Source organism: Notolepis coatsorum (assembly GCF_963971535.1).
Source record: "Notolepis coatsorum genome assembly, chromosome: 12".
Lineage (NCBI taxonomy): Eukaryota > Metazoa > Chordata > Actinopteri > Aulopiformes > Paralepididae > Notolepis > Notolepis coatsorum.
The window spans coordinates 56,637,043-56,663,542 of record NC_140176.1 but is presented as its reverse complement, the minus strand read 5'-3'; the positions used below and the strand labels follow the sequence as shown (position 1 = coordinate 56,663,542).

At 49.8% G+C, this 26,500-nt stretch overlaps 1 protein-coding gene across 1 annotated transcript in view; it reads left to right on the top strand.

The window, feature by feature from the left end:
- Window positions 1-26,500, top strand: part of mpp7a (MAGUK p55 scaffold protein 7a) — a 208,329-nt gene that overhangs the window by 159,954 nt on the left and 21,875 nt on the right. The window contains exons 8-12 of the mRNA XM_084325841.1: window positions 3,969-4,050; window positions 4,559-4,644; window positions 5,240-5,314; window positions 7,255-7,451; window positions 8,514-8,578. Of these exons, the coding sequence (XP_084181967.1) occupies window positions 3,969-4,050; window positions 4,559-4,644; window positions 5,240-5,314; window positions 7,255-7,451; window positions 8,514-8,578 (505 nt within the window). The remainder of the gene's footprint in view (window positions 1-3,968; window positions 4,051-4,558; window positions 4,645-5,239; window positions 5,315-7,254; window positions 7,452-8,513; window positions 8,579-26,500) is intronic.

Sequence of the window (26,500 nt, the reverse complement as noted above, 5' to 3'; positions counted from 1 at the left end):
TGGCAGTGAAAGGGTTAACCGGCTGTTGTGTGGCAGTGAAAGGGTTAACCTTCTGTGAATTGTCACAGTGAAAGGGTTAAATCGTTTTGTAGTGCGGCAGTGAAAGGGTTAAGATGTGCCAGCCAAGTAATCACTCAAGAATAACAGATGTAAATGGGAACGGGTGTTCCGTCAGTTCAACTCGTATGGGTCTGCCTCATGCAGCCCCCCCACAGGCACACTCTTCACTGTGCTCCGGAGACGACCAGTAGGCTTCCAGCAGAGACGGATTTGTCCCACGGAGGATGAGAGAATAAATTGAGCTGAACTTTGTATGGATTGTTGTCCAGCAGGAGCTCTTTGCTCTTTCTCCATCCTTCCCCCAGAGCCTCCTCTCGTCTGGCCAGAACTCTCACTCACCCCTGTCCTCTCCTCTCCTGTCCTGTCCTGTCCTGTCCTGGCACAGAGGCTGGGGTGGAGCTAATCTAATATTTTTTATGTTCCATATCTCCCTCTCTCTCTCTCTCTCTCTCTCTCTCTCTCTCTCTCTCTCTCTCTCTCTCTCTCTCTCTCTCTCTCTCTCTCTCTCTCTCTCTCTCTCTCTCTCTCTCCTCTCTGTCAGCTTTCTGTCTCTGTCAGCTTTCTGTCTCTTTTTCTCTCATTTGCTTGGTCTCTCCTCTAATGCTTCCCTCACTCACTCACGCACGCACTCTCACTCTCACTCACTCACTCACTCACCTTCCTGCCCTCTCTTATTAGCTCTCTATCTCTGTCACAACCTCCCCTTTTCTATCCATCCTTCTGACTCTTTCCCTCTATATCGCCCCCTTATCACTCCTCGCCTTCCTCTTTTTCTCCCTCCCTCCCTCCCTCCCTCCCTCCCTCCCTCCCTCCCTCCCTCCCTCCCTCCCTCTCTGCCAGTGGACCTGCTACTCCGGTGCGCCTCCCTTCCTAGCCCCGTCTCTCACCCCCCGACATATGTGTGTGTGTCTGGCCGCGGCCGCTGTGTTTTGGCTGTGCTCTCTTATCAGACGGCGCTGATTTGGCCACTGCAGCGAGCGCCGAGTTCACAGAGGGGCCGGCCAGGATATACACCCCGTCTCCCGCCCGCCCTGCCTGCCTTAATGCCCGCCCTGGCTGGCCCGCCGAGGCCCGTCACATTGGAGGGTAGTAGGTCACCTTGGCTTCATTATAAAGGCGTTCAAGTCGTGTGTGTGTGCCAAGAGGACCTTTTTGAATTCCCCCATTGGTCAAGGTCTATTATATTCCAGTTTTTGTTACTGGTCTAAGGACACATATAGCGCGGCGGTTTGAGTAGTAAACTGCAGTGTTTCTCGTTGCCCGCTGACCTGGGCTCAGTGCCCCGAGGGGGCCGTGTTCCGCCTGCTTAAGAGGCGCAGCTACACAGTACAGTGTGCTCACTGTTCCGCCGTTAAGTCGCCGGCAATAAAAAGGGAAGAAAAGCAGTAGCAAGAGGCCTGCAGGCTCCAAATGGCACGGGCACCATCGTGCGATGGAGAACCCGATGACACGCCGGCTGATTTACGGCCCGCGCGGCTCATGCGAGCGTGTCCATAGATAGCCGGACAGACGTGCGGTGCAGCGGAGCGATGTCCGCGCAGACGGCCAGATGACCCGGGTCGCTGGAGTAATGACACACGGGGAGCGGACGGGGAGGCCGAGGCCGCCGCCGCCGCTGTTTAGTCAGCCTGCGTAGACGGGACTGCCACCATCGGCCTCCAGCGCCCCGCTGAGACGCAATAAAAACATCTATCACACCGGCTGGCTGACAGCCAACGAGAGGGGAGAGAGGAGAGAGGAGAGGGGGAGAAAGAGAGAGTAAACCCATGACCAAATTCCTAAATGCTCCTCAGAGATGTTCTGCAGACTTGTGTCTTTCTGCCTCTCTTTCTCTTTCTCTTTCTCTTTCTCTCTCTCTCTCTCTCTCTCTCTCTCTCTCTCTCTCTCTCTCTCTCTCTCTCTCTCTCTCTCTCTCTCTCTCTCTCTCTTCAGACACACACACACTCTCTCTCCATCCGCCTGGGGGCTATTGCATCATGTGCAGCTGCTTTAAGTCACAGCGACCGTGCCGTGCGTGACCCTGACACAGGGGTCGGACGGCGGGGCTCCCCTCATGCTAACCCCCCCCAACCCCCCACCCCACCCCCCTCATCCTCCTACCGCAATCTCTCCGGTTTCCCTTTAATTGTCCCCAATTATTCTATTAAGTCAGCCGGCTCTCTGTAGATCTCTGGCCCTCTTCTGCTCTGTGAGTAGTCTCATCCCTGGTCTGTCTATTTCCATCTCCCTCGGCTCCACAACGCACACACACACGTGCGCGCACACACACAGTCACACACACGCACACACACGCACGCACACCGAAAGGCCTTGAGGAAACGATTATGTGAGGAGGAAAACCATTAGGTGTGAATAGGTCAGGAAAACAGCTCGGGTGACACGTTAATAGGCGATGGGGAAGTGGTACACAAACCAGAAGATCCTTTGGTGTTTTGAGGAGTGGCCGTCTTTGACATCTTCTCCCGCCTCTCGTAGAACCCTGTGCTTCCCATTAGCAGGCGGCAGCGGGAGCTACTTTGGGCCCTCTTCTTCTGGGAGGAAGGCGACCCGGGAGAATAACAAGAAGCCGGGGGGACGGCTTGACGCGCGACGAGGTGGTTTTTCTCTCGGGTGGCGACGCGTTCGGGACAGTTGAGATAAAGCATGAGCCGCCGAGCGGGCCGGGGAAAACGCTCTGGGCCTCCTCTCCTGTCCCCAGAAACCATAACAGTCCTTAGTGTTGATGCGAGCAGCAGGTAGGGAGGGCAGGGTGACGTGCCGTACGCCACAAACTACATGTCACATCTGCAGCCGCCCGTCTGTCTGGCTCAGGCTTGGAGCGGGGACGACTCGCCGTGCTGTCTCCGTCTCGCCCGTCTCTCTCTCCCACCCTGCCAGCCCAGTGCGTAGGCGGTCGTGTTGCCGTTGGTGGCGGTGATTGGCGCGGGCTATTCCTATTGTTTTACCGTAAAGAAGAGAGGTACCCTGTAAAACGCATCAGCGCCGAACACTGCCACCTGAAATAAGGGAAGTGGAAATGCAATCCTCCGCCCGCATGCCGCCCTGGCTGAGCGCCGTCTGTATGCGTGTGCGTGCACCTCCCAGGCCTTCGACTCTCTTGTCAGGGCCGCGTAGAGAAGAGAAGATTAATGTCTCCTTCTGCGTCTTCAAAGCGATCTGACAGAGAGCGAGTCCGGCTGCCAATGGCCTGTCACTTTTGTAAGAGTTGAATGTGACCAGTTTCTTGCCCGTTTTTCTTCCAATGCAACTATTGCGGTTAGCTTAATAGCTTTTACTGTGTGTGATGTCTGAGCAATACCAGCGCAAAACAGAGCTAGCAACGGTGGAGGATCAGCCTCGGGGGTGGTCTGTTGAAGACTCATTGTGTACGATTTTCAATCACTGGGAATGATGACCACGTATTGTAGATTCAACCACACACACACACACACACACACACACACACACACACACACACACACACACACACACACACACACACACACACACACACACACACACACACACAGACAATTATGTTAGAATAAGCACGTCATTTCGTGGTTGAAACTAAACAATCCTCACTCCGGCAATGAGGAGCTCGTAGACTCGACCGCTAAGTGGCGTGCTTATTCCAACATAATTGACCAATCTCAAACCCTGCCCCTCTTCTCTTGATCCTGTCGGAACTGTTGACACACTTTGTTTGCCCGAGGGAGGCAACGGTCTGATCTGGAGGATCAAGAAAAGAGGGCGGGGGTTTGAGATGGGTCAACGCGGTCCTCGTTTCAAATGACAGAGGGAGGGGGGGGGGGGGGGGGGGGGGGGGGGCATACACTGTGCATCCCTTACGTGCTGATCTGTTGTGCTCATCACTCAGTCCGGTCATACATGTCTTTTTGTCTCTGTCTTGTCTGTCCATGCTGTAGGGAGCGACCATCAAGCGGGACGAGCACACGGGAGCCATCCTGGTCGCCAGGATCATGAGAGGAGGAGCGGCGGACAGGAGTGGTCAGTTCTCTCTCTCTTGCACTGTGTGTGCATTATGTGTGTGTGTTTATTTAGTTTCATTTTCATTTCAAACCATTATTTCAACTCGAAAGGCGAGGCAAAAAGTAAGGATAACAAATCAACTAAAGCACGTACAACTTGATTGACAAAGGTTGGAGATCAAGGTTTTAAACTCTGCAACAGTTCAAACCTGATTAATCGCAATTACTACCTTCATAAATAAATAAACCACACAAACTCAAGCCCAATAGGCTAGTTGTGGGGCCTTCACGTGGCTGGTTTCAGTAGGAAGGGGACCTAGCACTTAGCCAGATGTTCAGTATCTGCTCGCATGGTCAGTATGGATGATGTGTTGCTGTGTGTACCCCTGAAGCAGATGTTGTTTACATGTTATTGTGCCGTCTGTCAATTGATTTTCTTTGGTCAATCTAACACATGTGTAAACTGAAAGGTCTGGACGTCCTGACTGCATGTGGACATAAACAAACATGTCAAAATGTGTCCCCAGGTCTCATCCATGTGGGGGACGAACTTAGGGAGGTCAACGGGATTCCTGTAGATGACAAGAAGCCAGAGGAAATCATTCGCATCCTGGTAGGTCTTGTGTGTGTGCGTGTTCCCTCCATAGCCCCACTCTCGGCTCCCTTTGACGAGGCCGGCCGTTGTGTTTGTAATGGCACGGCTCTCACTCCGATGTCATCCATGGCCTTTTTAGATTTTTTCCCCCCATGCTGAAAACCAACCACCAGCTCTTTCCTACAAGGCTTCCTTGGGCTATAGACCACATGCAGAGAGCCACACGCTCTCCCTGGACCAAGCCAGAAGCTTGTAGTCCCTCCAAGCGAGCTCCGCCACAGGCCTCAAATGAGCTCCGTCAAAGAGGCCTCAACTTCTGCCAGGGGAGTGGGGAGGAAGCGGAGCGAGCCTGGAGCTCCGGAGGCCTGTTAAACACAGTGGCCTCCACACCAGATGAAAGCTTTCAACCCTCCCTCGCCAAGCCAAGTCATTCTATCCTAATAACCCTTCCATTGTTGAAAAATCAAACAGCGCTTCACATTAAGAGACTCTCATTGGATTAGGTGCCTTGTGAATTATTTGCAGGCCGGCTGACTGAAGTACTCCTTCTCCCCTCCATCTGTGCACCCCCTTCCCCCCTCTCTCTCTATCTGTCTTTCTCTTAATATATCAGGGCCAGTCGCAAGGGGCCATTACCTTTAAAGTCATCCCAGCCATCAAAGACGAGGAGCCAAGCAAGGAGCCCAAGGTAGGTCCTGTCCTGTCCTCCTGCCTTACTCGTTATGTCGGTTGGGTTACACCCGTGGTCTTTATGAGAGAGAGAGAGAGCGAGTTCCTTTCTCTCCCGCTCACTGCGTCTTCGCTGGATGCCGAGCATTCTTCCCTGACTCGACGAGATTATGTATAGACTTGGGGAACTGGAGGAGCTGTAATGTTCTAAGATGACGGACATACAGTATAGAAAGCGGCGAGATTGCATGCCCCGTATATATCTCAACGGGTAAAGCGTGGCGCTAATACTGCCAGAGTCGGAGGTTCAATTCCCACAGGGACCACCCGTACTAAAAAAGGCGTATACACTCGTGGGAAAATAAGGCACTTTGGATAAAAGCGTTCACCAAATGTCTGTGTTTTGATTTGTTATGATGTTATGATATGTTACGATGACAGATGGAGGTGGGCATGAATCACATGCACATGGTTGTGTGCGTGTGTGTGTGTGTGTGTGTGTGTGTGCGTGCGTGTGTGCGTGTGTGGCTGTGCTCTCACACAGCTTACGGTAGCACACAGCGACGTGTCACGCTTGAGTTTGAGCTCTACTCTCCGCTCTGTCACGTCGTCATTCCCAGATCACCCTGCGGTGCGGCGCTGATGTAGCGTTTCTCATCCGTCAATAGCAGCCAGCGGCTGGGTTCGCTCCCCAGGCTCTAAACCGAGGGGTCAAAGCCCGAGCTGGAACGGCATTATTAAAAAATATCACCCCCTCCCCCTGCGCATGTGTACGCTAATACGTGGATACGAGTATCCTTTGTCACACAGCCTTAATGGTTTTAGTGTGTCTGTTCATTTCAGCAGTCTGAGAAATCGACTGCGTCCTCCAGAGCTCGTCCTCCCCTCTGTGAGGATAATCTACCATTTTAAATGTCAGGGCAGCTCATGGACACATTGAAGTGCGGCCTAATCGACTACATGTGTATAAAAAAACGGACCCCCCCGAAAATAAGGAAAGAATGAGAAGAGATTGACGTGAAAAAAGCAGGCCTTACAGCGAGGGGGGGGGGAAGGTTGTATGAGCGTATTCTGGGGGAGCCAGCACGGCTGTTCTCCCCTCGGAGCCTCCGACGCAAACAAAACCTCCCCGTCTGTAACATAATTTCACTTACATGGAACGCAGCGCTCCTTAAATCAGACGGGCGAGAGAAAGAAAAATAACGTAACTCTCCGTTCCTCTCTTTCTCTCTCTCTCTCTCTTTCTCAGTCTCACGGTAATATATACACACACACACACTTTCCTCTCTCTTCCCACATGTGTAGAGGTGTCTCAGGACTGATAACTCACCGTGACACTACTTTATTTGGACAGGACGAACACAGCGAGGTGCCTTGGGTTGCAGCGAGCTAGAGCAACGTCAACGGTCCCCCCCCCCCCCCCCTCTCTGGGCTCTCTCTCTGCCTCCCTTTATGCATGTGGATGGGATGCGTGTCCCGCCCCCGCTGCCAAAACCTATTACTACTATTTTATTATAATTGTATATATATACTTTGGTTTGCTCCTCGGTAAGGAAAGATTACAGATGTTAATTTGGCCCGGCAAATCAAGAGAGTGAGTCTCCAGGTGGAACAGAGCTCAGAGGATCCAAGCCGGAGTCTGTGACTCAGGAGTTGTTAAGCCTTGATACGCTCGGGAGAGGCTGACAGGGGCCTGTAGGCTGCATGGGTGACAAGTGGCTGCAGGTGTGCGGAGCCCTGATTGCGGTGACCTTTCGTGGGCCAATCATGTTTAAGCAACGGTGAAAGTGCCGTCGTCTGTGTTGTTGCCGCGACGATGTCCCCGTCAGGCTTCACCTTGATGTGTACACACAACGCATGGAGGGAAAGGTAATCTGAAATGAAGCGTCACTTTTTCCCCCCCAAACCCCTCTCTCCCCCCACCCCCCCCCTCTTTCCGTCCCTTTGTTGTGCGTCCAGATGTTTGTCAAGGCGCTCTTCGACTACGACCCGAAGGAGGACAAAGCCATACCGTGTAAGGAGGCCGGGCTGTCCTTCAAGAGGGGATCCATTCTTCAGATCATGGGCCAGGATGATGCGACCTGGTGGCAGGCCAAACATCAGGGCGACGCCAACCCCCGAGCAGGCCTCATCCCCTCCAAGCAGTTCCAGGAGAGGTGAGGTCCCCCACAACCACCCCTGCAGGGGGAGAGAGAGACACACACACACACACACACACACACACACACACACACACACACACACACACACACACACACGCATACACACACACACGCACGCACGCATACACACACACACGCACGCACACACACACACACACACACACACACACTGTACAAATTCCTGCAAGGCCTGTCCTGTCCACCATACCTTCTTTTACAAGCTCAGCCCAAGCTCTGTTTTCATTGAGTAGACACACGGTGAGAGGAATTACTTTTTCTCACCCCCTTCACCCACGCCCTCCTTTCACTCTCTCTCTCTCTCTCTCTCTCTCTCTCTCTCTCTCTCTCTCTCTCTCCTCTCTCTCTGTTTTCCTTGTTTTTTTGTGTGTACTTTTGTGTTTTTTTGCGCTTGCCTCGCACACTTGCCAAAATACTTTGGATTTCCGCGCACGTCTGGCCCCGAAATGAGTAATGACAGAAAATGATAGCGCTGGTACCGGTCCATGAGCGTGTCGGGATGGAAAATCTCACATCAGTGGCGCTGCTCGGGACGGACGCTGATCTGCAACGCAGAGCTCGCTGGGGCCCCGGGCAGTTCCTTGGCATCATCTAGAAAGAGCCCCTGAGAAAGAAAGAGAGAGAAAAGACGAGAGAGGGAGATGGAGAGAGAGAAGAACAGGGAGAGAGAGAGTGAGAGAGAAGAACGGGGAGAGAGAGAGAACGGGGGGAGAGAGAGGGAGAGGGAGAGAGAGAGAGAGAGAGGGAGAGAGAGGGAGAGAGAGAGAGAGAGAGAGAGAGAGAGATTTAAAGTGCATACACGTAGTTTGGTCAATAGTGTGTATTGTGTGTTTCCTGTGTCTCCTGTTCCTCTGCCGCCTCCCTCCTTTCTATCTTCTCACTGATGGACCTTTAGGAACCTTCTTCTCAGAAGGTGTTTAGTATTCCCCACACGCTCATCGTGAATGCTGATGGTTTTATTGTGTCCCCCTCTATCTCTCCCCCTCCCCTCTCTCTCTCTCCCCATCCCTCTACCCTTCACTTCTTCTCCCCCCGCAGGAGACTGGCGCTGAGGCGGCCTGCCTCAACGCTCCTGCCCCAGAGGTCGTCCAGTCGGCGATCATGTAAGCATCTGTTGTGTTACCTGGGCCCCTCCACGCTGGCCCCCGACACACCAACACCACCAGCACACTAGCGTCCCCTCGCATTGGAGCAGGCGCCTGGGCTTATACTGCCCTCTTCACCAGAGAGAGAGAGAGAGAGAGAGAGAGATGCAGTGCTGGTGTGTTTGTGTGCGTAAAGGCCATCTGATTGATGGATGCCTGACCTGCAGTGAGTCATGGAGGTACTGCAGCGCTGCTTTCTGCCTGTCGTCAGGGGAAATGTGGCGTCTAGCCTCGCCTCCCTCCTCCTCCTCACTCTGTCTGTGTTTCTTTAGCTGTCCTTCTACATGTTTCACTGTCTCCCTCTCTCTCTCTTGTTCTCTCTTTCTATTTCGTTATTTATTTCTCTTTTTTCTTCTTCTCTTTTCTCTTTCCTCTCTATGCAATGCATGTATGAATGAATGAATGAATGACTTTTATTTATATAGCACCCTTCACAGCACGAATGCACAGGATGCTTTAAAGTTTACACTACAGCTTAGTATATAAAAACTAAACAAAAACTAAATCAGAAATAAATGACGACAACAACAGACGGCAGTTAAAAAAAACTAAAAAATAATGTGAAACCAGAAAAGTAGAATAAAGGAATTTAGATAAAATCATCAGTCACTAATTAAAAACAAAACTATAGGAACAGTGAGGACAAGAAAGAGTGCCTATCTAAACAAATGTGTTTTTAGTTGTAATGTATGTAGTCTAAGCCAGTCCGGGGCTTTGCGATGGGGATGGATGGATGGAGGGAGGGATGGATGGAGGGAGGGAAGGAGGGGGGGAGGGAGGGAGGGAGGGAGGTGCTGCCCTCTGGAATACCTTTCCCTGCCTTCACCAACATCCAGCCAACACACCAGCCAGCCAGCCTCACTCTGTGTGTGTGTGTGCGAGCGCCATGGGCCCTGATGATGGATTAATGATCTGATAGCAGGCCTGGGGACGTGATAGGGGCTCAGCGCCGTAAATTACCGCCCTGCTCTGCTTTGCACATTAACATGTTTTACTGTGTGCGAACATGTGGGCCTGTTACGGTACTGTACGCTCTGGGCCCCTGTGCTACAAGTACGGTATGCACCGCAGTCTCGAGACAACAAGGGTGTAGGGAAAGCAGGACGGCAGGGGAAGACGGCTGAAAACATGCCTCTGGAAGGGGGGCGGGGGGGGGGAGGCAGGGAGAGAGAGGGAGGAGAGAGGAGAGGTGAAAATACAGAGAACCATGGCTCTGGAGCACCCGCCTCCTCCTTTCCCACGCCCCAGTAGGTGAAGTTGGCCAATCGGCACCGGCGGATCTCGTCCTCATTTTCACCTAAAATGTTGTTTATGAACCCGACCGGGACGATAATCCTGACCTCAACCTCGGCGGAGACCTCATGAAATGGAAGTGAAAAAAATCTATACGTTCTTTGTGATAATCGAGTTTTCCCCCAAGTAGGATGTGGGGAAGGAATGACAAAACAAGCTGGGTTTAAAAGAGGGAAGGAGAGAGGGAGGGAGGGAGGTAGGGAGAGAGGAGAAGGAGAGAGGGACTTTGAGCCCAGAGGCCGAGGTCGTCTCGTTCACTCAGACCACAGTCTGTACGCGAGTGTGAGTCCTGAGCCGCATGAAGGACCACCTAGTCGACCCTGCGCTGCGTCCCGTCCTCTGGGGTCTTGTGAGCCTTTTCCTGTATAATTCTACGCTATGAACACAGTAGGCGAAAGTATCTGCTCTCCCTTTCTTCCTCTTTTTTCTCATCTCCAGTCGGTTCTCAAATTGCACACGCTGGCTTCATCCACAATGTCTGAATTCTTTTTCAAAACGCCCATACAGTATAAGCTATATTAGGGCTGCCACTTAAAAAAAAAAAGAGGAATCATGTTGAATGAATCTAAAGCAAAATTGAGTTTTTATGTTATTGCTGCTCACATGAAGTTCCATAGGCTATAATGATTTAGGTAATGCTACACTAACTACTGTACATTCACCTGCAAGGAAATAATGCAACTTGTGTTCTTCCTTGTGAGAATGACTTGCTTATGCTGCTTTTCATTAATTAGGCTCTACATAGAAAGGAATTACCAAGCATTTCCCTCCTGTCACTCCGGCCACATTTCTTCTGTGTGCTGCCCTGGTTCAACTCTCCTGAAAGTTATCAAATATCATCTCCAAATTGTTGCTTGGCAGGCAGGTCTTTTAATTGCGGTATAGCCTATATGTTGAAAAAAAAACATCCCGACTTAGAGTAATATTCCAGTGTCCCGTCAATCCTTTCCCCCCAAATAAATCTACTCCTTATGGATTGGTTTTATGCCTCATCATATATGGGAGAGAGAAAACGTCACTGACATAAATTGCAGGCAAGCTAAAATATAGACTTTCATAACAACATAAAGGGTGTTCTTTCGCTGTAATAATTTGTAATATAACACAAACTAAGGTTAAAATGTTTCTTTTGATTTGGTACTACTTATGTCTTATGACCATTGCATTTTGACTGGTAGCTGAAGTTAAAGCCTTAAAAGCAAATGCAGTTTCCTGGGATAGTGTGCTTCTGCAGGAAATGTCTTATTTTCTGGATTTTAATTTTATTTATTTATATAAATAAATAATAAATAAATAGTACAGAATGAATGCATAAAGTGCTATGGGCTTTTGTAGCTTTTGACAGCTGTCACTCGCTGGTCCTCCTTCTATTGCTTGGAAATGCAACTTCGACGTTCTGTTCGCCTGGAGAATGGTTTTTATTATCCCATACCACCCCAGCCTTCGGGTCATTTGCATAACGGAAAAGCAAAATTCATGCAGAATGCAAGCAAGGGGCGCCAGTGGCTTGGGAGGTAGAGCAGTCGTCTGGTAATCTGGAGGTTCCCGGTTCGATTCTTGCTCCTCCCGGGCAGCGTGTCCCAAGTGTCCTTGAGCGAGACACTTAACATCTAATTGCTCCTGATGAGCAGGTTGGCACCTTGCATGGTTGCAATATAAAGGTATTGCAGCCATTTACCATTTACCATCTACAACAACAATATAGAGTGGAGCCTATATACTGTATGCATGCATAAATGGAACTGTTGTGAGCGGATCATCTCACCTCCTAATTAATTTCAAACATGAAGGTAGTTGATTAGAGTGACGGAGGGAGCCGAGACGAGCAGTAATGAAAATCATAACTGGCCAGCAGGTTATGGTGCATTTGTATAGGTTATTTAGTGTGATGCCCCTCCATTCTCACTGTTGGTGAAGCATTTGAAAAGTTCTGTAGGAATTTCACACTAACATTGTAAATTGAAGTGAACAAGCGACTCCTACAAGTCGGTTGGTGCGCCTGCGCAGTAGAATCAGGAAGTGTCGGGGGCAGCGTGAGCCTCCCACGCGTTACTCCTCGACACTGAGAGATCGAGCTGCGCAGGTGAAAAGATGCGACTGCTGTTACCTCAAGTACCGGAGGGGACTTGTGCTATGTATGACTTAGTCCACATTGCAGCCGGCTTGTGGGAGGCAAGAAACAGCGTTCGTGACAGGGGAGGGTTGAATTGGATGATACGAAATTGGGATGGGAGAAAAAATACAGAAAAATGGGAGAAAAAGTGGATCAAAAAAAAAAAATGTAAATTGAAATGGAAACACCGCACGTGCTCTATTATATTATCGAACATGCGTCTTTAGTCGTGTTTATTTGCATATTGAGTGGGGAAGCGAGATCCAATCATAAGTGGTCACTCGAGACACATCCTAATGGACTGCATTCACACGGCGCTTTTAACAAAATCGCTTTACAAGGTATGCTTCACTCACCCGTTCACTCACCCGTTCACTCACCCATTCACTCACCCGTTCACTCACCCGTTCACTCACCCGTTCACTCACCCGTTCACTCACCCGTTCACTCGCCCGTTCACTCGCCCGTTCACTCGCCCGTTCACTCGCCCGCTCACACACCGGCCGCTGAGGAAACCTTGCAAGGTGCCAACTTGCTCAAGGACACTCCGGCGCGCCGCCGGAACCTTCCAATTACCAGACAACTGCTCTACCTCCTGAGCCCAGTCGTCCCTGACGCCAGGTGTGAAGAGACGTACTTAGAGCTGTCCACTTGTGACCGAATCGCCCAGATCGGATTTTTAACACCAGGTGGGAACAGCATCTCAAGTCTTGCTTTATTTGCCAGATGCTGGTGGGAATGTTGACGTTCACTACTGTAACACTCGGCTCCAAATACAGGGCTTTATGACTAGTATCAAATTAAGGATTTTGGGGGGGAAATTGAAAAAAGGAGATCCCCATCAAAACGTACAGTCCCATCATATTCAACTTCATATTCATTTCGTGCTGATGGATGAAAAAAGAGATTTTATTTCTTCTTCTTTTTTTTACAGTTCCTTTTGGGTTGGCGCAACAGTGTGCTGCAGGACTGCGTTGCACTGTGGCACGCATGCAGTTACACGTGGGAGTTCTACAGTACAGTGAATACACACACTGCCTAGGGCCTTTCTTTTATGGTTGCTTGTTCAAAGCTGAATTCTTAAAAAAACACATTTTCAACCCGTGTGAGTTGGCCCCGCTGCTTGTCCTCTTCTCCTCCAGTAATAAATCGACAGATTCTTCCTTTTATAAAATATTAACAAGAAAGTATATTCACAGCTCTAAGACATGAACACCCCCCCCCCCCCAGCCAAAATGTGTTTATTACTTCAAGTGATGAAACACGCTCACTCATTCTCTCTCTCACACACACACACACACACACACACACACACACACACACACACACACACACACACACACACACACACACACACTGCTTCTCCGCAGCCACTGTGTTTATTCCCAGCCCCTGTCCCCACTCCCCAGCGTTTCATCAGTTACAACCTTATCCGTAATACCCCTCTACATGAGTCCTGTCATCACTCCCTCCCTCCCTCCTCGTTTTCCTCCATCTCCCTGCGATCTGTCAATCACCGCGCGGCTGACGCATATCCAGCGCGATATCCCAGACCTAACGAGAGCGGACAGGTCCTGTAGCACATAAGTGTCCCCCCTCCCCCGCTTCCCTCCGTATTTCCCAAACACACGTGCGGGGCGCCTCGAGGAGAACATACACAGACGTTGCTGCATTTGGCCGAGGCCAGGTGTGGTCGCACGGCGGCCATTTTGGAGCGAACCCCAGCGCGCCCTTGGCATTGGTTCTTTCTTTTTTTTTTGTGCGGCGTAGGAAATCTCCGCTTGACTCGCCCCAGGCGCTAGCCGACATGGCGACGAGTCTTTAATGTAACGTGACACACTCGATATTTAGCAGCGCTGTAATAACAAGCACAAGCTAAGTTGAACACTCCTAAACTTAGCCTCTTTTTTTTCCTCTTTTCTTTTTTTTTATACCTCCGATCAAAAAACCTCAAGTGAATTATGGATGTTGTCATTTCCTAGTTATGTTCGACCGCACGTTGGCTGCGCTGTACGCGGCGCTGGACGGCCAAAAATAGCCTGTTTTAAAAAAAATAAATGAGAAAAAGTTTGAGGGAGACAGTGCTGCTCTGTTCCCTTTTACTATTCCTCTTTAACGGCCCCGTTCCCCCCGTGAGTTATGGGACGTGTAGAGCGCTCTCCACGCTCAGAGGGCAGGTGTGCGAAACGTAACGACGGCTGTAGAGCGGCCCTAAGCAGAAGAGCATAAGTCTCTCCGCCACTTTCTCCCTATATGTCAGTGCATACCGTAAATATTAGCCGTGTGTAGGTTGTGTTCGTAGAAGTATCAGGGAGTCCCCTGGCGCGCCTGTCCCGGGACGTGATGAATGACCAGGCGATGATAACAGTCCACTTTCTGTTCACACACACACACACACACACACACGCCCATGTTTTCATGTGTTGTGGGGACATTCCATAGACTTTCCCCAACACCTCACCCTAACCGTAACCATAACGACTACATGCCTAAGCTTAACCTTTACCCTAACGTTACCCTAATCCTAACCATAACCGCTGGATCCTAAAATAAACTACCTCGCAGGATACTTTGTTTTCGCTTGTGGGGACATTCGGTCCCCGCAATGGCAGGAAAACAAGTGCGCGAACACACAACCACACACACACACACACACACACACACACACACACACACACACACACACACACACACACACACACACACACACTCTTACAAATATTAATATCCCAGAGTAAAAGCTAAAGAAAAACCTCAAAAGGAAAAGTTGGATGAGGATCAGGTGTAAGTGATGAGTGCAGGGAATAGAAATGGAGGGAGTAGAAAAAAGTCTTAAACAGAAGGGAGGAGAGATGGGAGAGAGAGAACCAGAGAACTATAACGGGGGTTTGGGCTGTGGGGGGGGGGCAGGAAGGGAGAGATGGAGGGAGAGAACCAGAGAACTAATATAACTGGGGTTTTTGGGGGGGTGCGGGGGAGGAAGGAGAGATGGAGGCAGTGAGTAGCAGTGAGGGGGTCACATTCAGTAGCAAATGTGACCCTGTGGAGCAGCGGTGGCCCAGGTCAGAGAGACACGGGGAGGGAGGATGGATGGAGGGGTGGGGGTTATTACACTAGTTGGGTCTGGGCCTCACACATGCATGCTTGGCTTGGCCTGGGGGCCATAAACTACATCCTAATTGAAGGCGACCCGACCCTGCCGCTACTGAGGGGAGGACAGGGGTTGAGGATGGAGGAGGAGGAGGGAGGGGGGTCCTTTTCCTCCTTCTCTCTCTCTCTCTGCGTTTCCAAGCCCGGGAGCTCTCCAGTCCGTCGGCTGGAACAATATTGATCTTGGCGAAGGGGGTCCGCAGGCGAGCGTCGCTTAGCCGTGTCCATTTACGCCTAACGTTTTAGGGGATATAAATAATCTCCTCCCTCTCTTGCACTTTCGCTCTGCACCCGCGATGCATTCCTCAGTCGTGAAGCTGATGTTTAAAGCACTATCAATTGCCTCGTTACAGACACTTATTTAGCAGTCCGTTACAGTGCAGTGGATCAGTTATCGTACCGAGGTAACTTGTCAAATAGGCCCATCTGCCTGCTCCCACCTTGCCTGTATCCATATCTGGCATTCCTCCAGTCCAGCCCCCCACCATCCCCTCTCTTCTCTCTGTACATCCTGACAGCTCTCTGGGTTCGTCTTACAGCACGTCTCTCCTCCTGTCTGACATGCAAACCCTCTCCGCCGTCTGATTGCCTAGTTAGGTACACTGCCTGCCAAAAACGTGGACACACTTATTGCTCACCTTTGGGTTTCGTCTCTTGTCTCTCTTCACAAGTTACCACTCCATCATCAAGACGCTCTCTCTCTCTCGCTCTCTCTCTCTCTCTCTCTCTCTCTCTCTCTCTCTCTCTCTCTCTCTCTCTCCCCCTCCATCTTTTCCACTCCTAAACGGCGTCCAAGATTGGTTCTTAAGTGGCCCGTGAACTTGGCCCTGCGTTCAATTTGTCCGTCCATTTCATTTTTCAACTCTTAAACAGTCACAGGCCCGCAGGAGGAACAGGTTTAGGCAGCAGAACGGAGAGAGGAGTCTTAAAGGTGCAGAGGTAACCGCGTAGAGAGAGAGAGAGAGAGACCACCCGTGGAGCCGGCCTCCCGATATTAAAACCCCTCGGGGTATTCCACAGTCTGTATCCTAGAAGTGCTGAGTGTTATTAATCTTCCTGTATAAACTTTGGGATGGTCTTGTCGTAACGTTTTTGCAATATAAAACTCATCATATGAAGACTGGCGCGGCCTTCTAATGTAGACCAGCTCTCTTCTCTCCCTCTCTCTCTCTCTGCCCTCATTCATTTCCCTCATCCAGACACTAAATAATCAGCCCTCCGATCAAAGGCCAAAGAGGCGTATGAAAAATATCTCGTTTTCGTGTGTCTTCTGGAAAAGTTCTGCCGGCCTTGTCTTGGTAATAAAATAAAATAGAGAGAGGCGAGGGGAGGTCCAGTTTGCTCAAGGGGGAAGGCCATCCTAGCTGTTATGACGGAGTTGGCCGACTGACGGGGTGACATCAGCCCATAACTCAGGCCCATTCAGAGGGTGTTGACTAGGGGTCATTCCACAGCCTCTTCCCCCCTCGTAAGGAGATATAGCTCCGTCCTGGCCCGGGGCGCCGCCCGCTGAGTGACTGACTGGCCGGCTGAACTCGCCAGGTAAAAAAAACTCAGAAAAGCGTCAAAGTGCACGGGAAAGGAGAGACTTTAGGACGCGCTGCTAAACCGACGGAGCGCCTGTTCCACGCTTCCTTTCATCAGGAAATCAAAAGAGTTTCTGGACGGCAGCCGCCCCCGGCTACGTTGTTGTGCGGTGAGGATGACGGGGGTGATAATGACGACAGGTTGTGATGAAAACCTACAGCATTATGTAATAGTCTCCACTAGGGGTGGGAATCACCAGTTTCATCACGATACGATATTGATTCTTTAGACAACGATACGATATTTGCTGATATCACAAAGTCTGCCACGATACAATATGATTCGATTCAGGTGCCTGTTGCGGGGGGGAAAAGCAGGGACTTATTTAAGGTCGCAAAATGCGACCATAGGCACACTCTGGATCCCTGCTGTAATGTCTTCACCAGTGTTGTGCTAGTTACTGAAAAATAGTAACTCAGTTACTTTACTAGTTACTTCATTTCAAAGTAACTTCGTTACTGTACTAGTTACTTACACCCAAAAGTAATGAGTTACTGTGAAAAGTAACTATTTAGTTATTTAAAATGGGGGACCCTGATGGAAACAAGACAAACGTCTTTCTCAGGTCTGCATCCCCTTAACAATTGTATGTATTGAGCCGTACTGTATTGTACCCATTCTGCAATCTGTTAAATAAAGTTTTCATTCATTCATTCATTCATCCATTCATTAATTCATTCATAACCATCTTGCAGCGTTGTTTAAGATATCAATCAAAGCATTGCAACGTTAGAATAGTTAGGATATCAATTGTGCATGAAAGGACTATATTTATATTGTTTGATTAGTATTATGAGATTCCCTGGCAGATTTCGTACAGTCAAAATCCGTTGATCTTGAGTTTCAGTGAACACATTGCACTCACCGTCACCAGTCTGCGGTGGTCGAGATGTAACGTTAGTCCAGTTGACTCCAGCAGCCCTTCAAACATGTTCTTTATCTCGTTTCCATGTTGTATATTAATTATCTCTCCAAGTAGTTGCTAAATGGTTTGTTAGTTCGTTATTATTACTGCGTTCTTATTATGTAGATTCATAGCGAGCGTCCTCTTGTTGTTTACTGTAGAGAGCGTCTATTTCTTTCAGAACGTCAGTGGCCAATCAGAAGTGCGAAAACCAGAATGAGGCTACGGAAAGAAATAATAATAATAATAATACTTTTATATAGCGCTTTATACGTTTTATATAGCTCCTTTCAGTCTACAGTAAACAAAACAAACGCAGGCGAAATAAGGACGCTCGCTATGAATCTACATAAAAAGAACGCAGTAACGAACTAACAAACCATTCAGTAACGTAAGTAGCGTTAGTGAATTTCAAAAGTAATGCGTTAGAGTACTAGTTGCGGCAAAAAGTAACTTCGTTTCTGTAACGCGTTACTTTGTAACGCGTTAGTCCCAACACTGGTCTTCACACACACACAGGCGCTTCACGTGCTACTGCTGCTGTTGTTGGGCGTATAGCCATTAGCCATCCTGCTAACCTGACTCTGCCAGATGGCAGTTTTCACATCTCGCGTGATGATCTGATGAATCCAGCTGCCGGAGCTGCGCTTGGGGCGTAAATGACACTTGCCACGGGATTTTCAAAATAAGAGTATCGATATGAACCGATCTTTTTACGTTGCATCGATCCTATTGGATAATTGATAATTAGATCGATGTATCGATCTGGATCGATGTATCGTCCCACCCCTAGTCTCCACCCTCCACCAACGTCCGATTCCACTTGCACTTCTTCAACCATCACAACATCAAATATATACACTTTTATTTTTCTACCTTTTCTCCTCCCTTTTTCTGTATTTTTTTCTCCCATCCCAATTTAGTCGTTATGCCAATTCCCCCCTCCCCTTCCTGGTAGTTGCGCGCATTTGCCCCCCACTTGCCGTCTAGGGAGCCCTGAAGTCTATCACATGCTTCCTCCGACACATGTGGAGACAGCCAGCAGCCTCTTTTCACCTGGCAGCGAGGACTCTCACTGGGGAGGTGTAACGCGTGGGAGGATCACACTACCCTCCCCAGTTCCCTCCCTCGCTGTGCAGGCGCCCTAACCGACCTGTAGGAGTCGCTGTTTACAACGGCCAGGACCCACCCCACCGGCTTTCCACCCGCTGACACTGCCAATTGTGTCAGTATGGACGACCGACCAAGCCGGAGTTGGATTCGATCCCACTGTCTCTGCGGTGGTAGACAGACGCTTAGTCTGCTGCGCTACCCGGCCACCCAAATATATACACTTCTTGTCCTTGGCCACAAGATCCAACCATCACAACATCAAATAGATACACTTCCTGTCCCTGTTCACAAGATCCAACCATCACAACATCAAATAGATACACTTCCTGTCCCTGTTCACAAGATCCAACCATCACAACATCAAATAGATACACGTCTTGTCCCTGTGCAACCATCACAACAGCAGGTAGATACCCACCTATCTCTCTCTACCCCATCCTCCATCCTATCTCCCAGGCACCCATCAGCCCAGAGTCAATGCAGAGTCATGCTCTTCTCATTTTTCCTTGTATCCCACACACATACGTACGTCCCTCCCGTCTGTGCCCCTTCATCCCTAACCCTCACCCCTTCTGTCATCCTCTGTGGCGAGGCCTTCGGGGCATGTGGGCCACATACTATATTATACCCCACACTCCGTGTCACTTTCCGACGGGGAGGGAGTCGCCCATGAACCCCCCCCCCCCCCCAGCGCCGGTCGACTGGTAGACACGGCGGCCTGGCTCGACTGCACACTCGGAGGGAGAGAGAGCTGCGCTGCCACAATGTGGGCGGCCATGGCTCCTGGCCTCCGCTAAATGATAGGCTCGGCTGTCAGTGTCACTGCTGGGCTCGACCGTCGATATAACGACAACAGCAGGACTACTTAGCCCTGCTCCGACTTCCCCTCTCAAAATGTTACTTCGGTCAGCCGGGGCGAAATGTCAGGCTCCTTTTTTTGTAAGCGAAAGAGGCGGGACGAGGTTTTTCCGCTCCCAGCACTCCCCGGCATTCCCAGACTGCCAATCCCCCACGCCGATTTGCATTTCTGTGGCGTTATCGCACGGACATGCAGTGTTTCGTTAGCTGAGGAATGCCGGGCAAACGAGGTCACGACGTTGACACCATTAGGCTTCGCGAAATGTTCCTGTGTGTGTGTGTGGCTAGATAAAGGACAGATGAAAGCCATCCACAGTGTAATGAGTTCAGCTCAGCTCTTTGAAGGATCATACAGTAGCTGATACCCGTAATCGCACACATTTTTCTTTCTCTCGTTCCTTCCTTTTCATGTTTCCATGTTCCCTCTATCCAATATATATCTAATCCCTCCTCTGTTTCTCTCTCCATCTCTCTCTCTATCTCCATCTCCCTCTCTCCATCTATCTCTCTCAGCCACTGTTTCTCAGAAAGCGTCTTCTAAGAAGCTGTTTTTACTTAAGACGTTTCATTACAAAGGGAGGAGGCAGCATCAGAGTGAACACACAGTAACATGTGAAACAAGATGTCAGATAAAGACAAGAGGGGGTTCACATTACACCACAGTCACACACACACAAACACACACACACACACACACACAGACACACACACACACAAAACACCAGATGCAAGCTGACCCTGTAGCATAAAAAGCGCCCGGGAGGAGAAAAAAGGGCGTTTGTTGCTGTGATCGCTCCTGACTGCTGTTATGGCTAGCCATTACCTACGGCCCTGATGTAACATCTCCCCGGGCTGAGGTGCGTCCTGGGAAATGAGCATGGCGCTGTAAGGAGATGTCGGCTATGGAGGAATGGATGGTGTTATATATATATATATATATGTGTGTGCGTGTGTGTGTTTTTGATTTAATCCTGTTTGGCGGAATTGGGAACACATGAAGGGCGGAGGAAGCATCTTTAACTGCCTCCAAATGTTCCCTGTATCGGGGAAGGATACAGATAACCCCCCCCCCCCACACACACACACACACACACATATACACACATAATGGGACGAACACACGTTCCATACCGCAGCTACCATCATGGAAGATCTTGTCTCCAATCTCTCTGGCACTGACTGTTAAATGTGTTCAGGTTGGGTATGGATGCCATACTGTACGCCTACAGTTCATTGCAATACCTTTCTTAGCCTGCCACAAATGTACCTACTACATTTCCCTGCTTAGGTAATGCACTCTGAATAGTTAATGTAATCTTACTTCCAAATATAGAAAGTCCAAACAATTTTCATCTCTGCATGTTAAGAATTCTTTTTGGACACATTGTCAAGTGGCCCATAGCAGCTTTGAATATTCAGGATTCAGTGTCTCTCTATGAAGTGACCATGGACGCACCACAGACACAGACACAGATAACCTGTCAATAGGTAAACCCTGTGTATAAAGGCTGTCTATTCCCAATAGAAGTATTGCATATAAATATACTAGTAGTCACTTATACTATAGTGATAAGCTTACACACAGTACAAGCAGTATCTATACAGTATAATTCATTAACAGTTACATGAGTTGAACAAGTATGTTTGTGAAATGACTCAACTCCGTAACGAGACGTGAGTATAATGTTGTCATCACGGTGTGTGGTATATTAGTGTACACAATGCATACAGCTGTGTAGATTTAGACCTAAAGTCAGATTTTATGTGTTTAATTTCCCAATTTTAACTCATTGTGTTTTGTATTTCTTTCTTTTCTTTTTCCTTTTGCTTTTCTAAGGCGAGGTGACGGTTGAGTTTGGTAGGTGTCTTTCTCTTTATTCCCTCGCCTCTTCTCTCCGCCTATACCTCTTTTTAATCCCTCACTCTCCCTAACTTTGATTCATTCTCATCCCTCGCTTTCCCTGCACTCGTAGCCGAGGAGATCGAAGGTACTGCTACTCGTCCGACTATAACCCCCCCCCCCCCACCCCCACCCCCTGCTTTCGCATTGGACAGAATCATGCCAATAGGTCATTGGCTGTTCGCTCTGTAGCACAACAACAGCGAAACCGCTCCATTATCATTGCGTGTTACCATCAACATATCGGAGGGCGGCGGCGGTTGTTTACGTCCGGCTCACCTCTTCACCGCATCCCTCTTTGTTTGGCCCGTCCCTTCGCGTCAAAGCCAAGCGCTTGTTTAAAGAGGAAAGTCAGGCGTCACTGTCAATTTCTCCGCTCGCACTGCGCGGAGGAATCGTCAGAGACGAAAGGTTATTGGCATATAGTCCGCCGGCGGGAAAGCCTCATCTTTCACCGGCTAACCGATCACTTTCATTAGAGCGGACACCGTCTAACCACAGCCTGGAGTGCAGACGCATCCCTTCACACGCATACTGAAAGCCTCCCATAACCTCGTGCTGAGCTCATTCACAGGCTAACGCTACCGCTATAGATTCACTGGCACATCCATGAGCTACAAAATGTAGACTAAAGTCGCATAACGATCCCATTGCTGCATTACACGATTCATGTAAAAGGAAATAAAAAAATAACCTTGATGTCCGTCTTGTGTAGATGTTTGCTTTTCCACCTGTGGTTTAATTTCCTTGTCGTATTGTTGCTTTTAAACAATTGTACAGTGTGTGTGCCTTCATGGGTAGGTGTCTTTCTGTCATGTCTCTTTACTGTACTCTCTAACATGATGTTGTGCCTCTCTCCTGGCCTCTGTTCTCTCTCTCTCTCTCTCTCTCTCTATCTCTATCTCCTCGTCGCCAGAGGACGCTGACTATAGTAGTGGATTCGACCTAGGTGAGAGATGCTGTCTTTCTTGGTCCCCTGTCCCCTGCCATGGCCGTGTCACAGTCGCACCGGCGGGTCGAACCGAGCGATTGAGTCACCGGGCCATTTGTGTCCCTCTCTCGTCATCCCTCCTTCCTTTGCTCCCTTCCTTCCTACCATAGACCGTTCTCTGTGACTTTGGTTGAAATAAAATACAGTGTTGGTAGTAATGATAGCCTTGTCATGTATATTTGCCAAGTCCAAAGTGTTTACGGTACAAGCGATTGAACCAGGACTCCCAACATGTAGTGCAGTTGTGGAGCAGGATACTATCCTTTTCAATATGCTATTTCTGACGGTATGAGCGCTCTGGTTGAACATGTCATGGATTTACAGCATGTACTACTTATGCGCTGTGGGTCTAAACACATCTCTTGTGACCGGCCCCTGGATGGATTCGGGTTAGCGGGTACGGGGGGTTACTGTAGCTCGCTTTCCACGCTTTGTTCTGGGTGAGCCCGGCTTGAGGGCCCCTCCTCGGTGCCGTTGATGTGGTGCCGGGCCGTGGGCTTTTAATGGCAATCGCCAGCCTGTTCTGGTTCCGCGGCCCGTTCCGTTAGAGCACTGGTTCCAATTCCCCTGTTTTGTGTGCCGAAAGAATGTTTCTCATCATGTTTTTATTACCGCTGTCATTTTCCCGGCAAATCATAAGCTGCACATCCCTCCAGAGGACCACAGGCCGTCTGGAATGCACACAAAACCTTCATTCTGTCCATCTCTCTCTCCCTCTCTCTCTCTCTCTCTCTCCCGTTCTCTCTATCACCCACTCCCGCTCTCTCTCTCTCTCTCTCTCCTCCTTTGTGTTGAGGTCAGGAGGCAGGGCGGTTTTGTCTCGGAACACTCCAAGTCGGCGCACGCTAAACCATTGAGCCTCCCGATTTCACAGTGGATCCAGTGCTTGTGCGGGTTTATAAATACAGACTTTGAGCCGTGTCTGCCAAGCTTCATCAGGGGCTGTGTCATTCTATGAGGGTGACCTTTGCTGAGCGGTGGTCGTTACTTTGTTTTCTTTGGTCTCTTTCTCGCTTCTGCCCCCTCTGGTTTGTCCCGGCTTTCGCTCTGCCCTCTCTGTGAGGTCACCAACCTCAACCTTCTCCTCCTCCTCCTCCTCCTCCTCCTCCTCCTCCTCCTCGTGAACCAAACGACCTCCTGCGCTCTTCCCAGAACCAGGGCTAGTCTCGTTCTCGCTCTCTCTCTCTCTTGTCCACCGGCAGCCCAGAACCAGAGTTAGCTGAACTGAGAGAACCTCTTAAGAGGAGGAGGATGAGAAGAAGAAGATGGAGAAGGAGAAGGGGAGATGGGGGATCTTGAGAGGTATAATAATAACATCTCCTCTACAAGTGAAAGTCACTGCATTGCTTTTCAGGCTGTTGTATGTGGTTGTATGATTTAGAGTTGGCCTGGTTCTAATAGTCAGAAATCCTATATAGAGCAGAGCACAGATGCTTTTTCAATGCCACAGCCGTGGTTTCTTTGGGAGACGAGGGAAGGAGGGAGCAGTTGTCTTCTTTAGTCTTAAGTTTGTTTTCCCTCCATACCTCTGTCAGTGATGCAATGTCTGCGGACGTCCGTTGCCAAGAAGCAGTCCTCGGGCGCTTTCTCTGGGCCACGCAGACTCCTGCGCTTGGGAGATGCCGCTCAGTTTTCGGAGCCAGAAGGCTGGAGAACTTAAGTCCAGTTGAGTAGGAGGAGGACCGTGTCCCCATCAGCCCCCCGTCCAAAGCAGAACCTCCGCTTCAAACCGGTGGAATTGAAGAGATCATTAGGAGGCATCAACGCCCGGGGCTCATGCGCTTTCCACTGGAAGAAATGCTAAGGGACATGTTTTCCCCGAGATCCATCGGCGCCCTGTAGCTCCTATCCCCAGCGCGAGAAACTCGAAACCTGGCCGGCGATCAGGAGTGCGTAGGCATGGTGACATATCGCATTGCTATTGTAATCCCAAAGATCCTGCGAGCGCAAGAAAGCCCCACACACACCAAACATCCGGAGGGACAGATGGATTGATGGATGGATGGATGGAAGGGGGAGGGGGTAGAGAGCGCAGAGAGCACAAGAGGCCAAAACAGTTAAGGTGGCTGGGAAAGCCATCAACCCCCTCACAATCCAATTAAGACAGAGTTATGGAAAAAGGGAGACATGTTATAAACTGAAAATAAAAATTCATCTGTCTACAGGTTCACTAGTTGTGGACGTGCCGGAGCCAAAACATGGGGCACGGCGTAAGCCCGGATTACTGGGTTTCCCCCCGACGTCAGTCAAAAAAGATGCAGATGAACCCTTACCGTATATAGACGTTTTAACACGTTTCCAACGTCCCAAGCCAACCGGAGCGAGAGCGCGCACACACACACACGGTAGCCTGACAGGTGTTCTTTCATCGGCGGCGCCTTTCATCTCCTGTCTGAAAACAACGAGGAGCAGGAGAACAGAGGAGACGCTGGCGTCGGGCCCGGCGTGGGGGGGGGGGGGGGGGGGGTTCGGTCGTCGAGAATCTCCTCTGAACATCGGATTTGAGGAGGGCTCATCGCTCTCTGTGCAACAACACCGGCCACAAGTGCTGCAGTGGAGGCCAAGCGAGGGGGGGGAGGAGAGGTGGTTTACGTGCGCGTTTACGTCCACCCCCCCTTCTTTTCACCAAGGCATTAGGCATCAGGCTGTGTTTGGAGACGAGACATTCCTGTGTCGAAAGAGCTGTGGGATAAAGCAGAGGGGAAAAACAAATAGCCTCTGACACAAACGGCCCTTCTAGCAGCCAAAAGGGCTTGAGCGCTATTCCACCGTATAAGCCTGTAACGCTTGGGACGGGTACCACTTTTCCACTCGCAGCTGAGAGCGTGGGCCGTGGAAACTACTCCCAGAAATGTGTTCTCCCCATAACTCTTAATGAGTCCACCAACGATGACTTGCTATACACGTACATATTTCAAATGTCACAGCAGCACAAAAAATAATAAAGTGTTTTCATTTTCTTTCTTCAACCCCCCTCCCCTTTCTTTCTCTCCTTGATGATATTCTAACCGTCCTGTCCCCGTCTACCCGCCGACCGAGAGTGTAGTCTCTCCTTTTTAAAGTGATGTTTTGAAGGACAGCAGCAAACGATAGAAGACCATACATCTGCAGAATCGGCCTGCCTTTAAAAAAAAAAAAGAGGTCGTTGGTCTCCCCAGAGTGAACTGTCAATACAGTTACCATGCCTGCGGTTGGCCAGCGGGCCAGGTTCGTGCGTGCCGCGGCGACTTAGTCCCGGAAGCTGGCCGGGGTTTGCCGAGGGTTTGATGCTTGATACAGGGGGGTCTCCGAGGGACGGCCCTCAGGGGCCACTACATTACCCATGATCCTTTACACAGATGCTTGTTAGCGGCTCTACATGGAGATGGATGGGAGCATGTGAAGGACACATGCCTTTCTGTTTGTCTGTCGGTCGGTCTGACCCCCGCCTTTTCCTGTCCTCTCCTCTCATCACCTCTCCCCTATTTTCTCCACCCCAACCCTTTTCCCATCTCTCTTTTCATCATCTCTCCTCACCTCGTCAACTCTCCTCTCCTCCACCCCTTCTATGCAACAGGCGGAGGCAATTTCGAACCTTTTCGGAAGTTGAAGAGGGCGGTTAGAGAATATATATATATATATTTTTTAAACTTTCCGGACACGTTTTACAGTAGAGTCTGTTGGCCCTCGGCGTCGTGCCGTCTTTACAATATGTCAATCTGGGGAAGAAAACCCGCCCATGTTTGGCCTTTCCGACTGTCTCGCGTCGTCTCCTCTCCCCCGCCATATAATGAACCCATAAAAGACCAACAGATGCACGAGAAGGTTAGCTGAGGGATTCTATTGAAACCTACAGTACTGATGTCAGCATGTGTGTTCATTTGGATTGGTGGAAGCGAAGTGATGAAAATGTCACTTGGAAAGTTCTTTTGTCTATGCCATAGACTCCATCCCCTGAGGCTTTCTGTTCTGGTTGAAACGAGCAGCAGCAG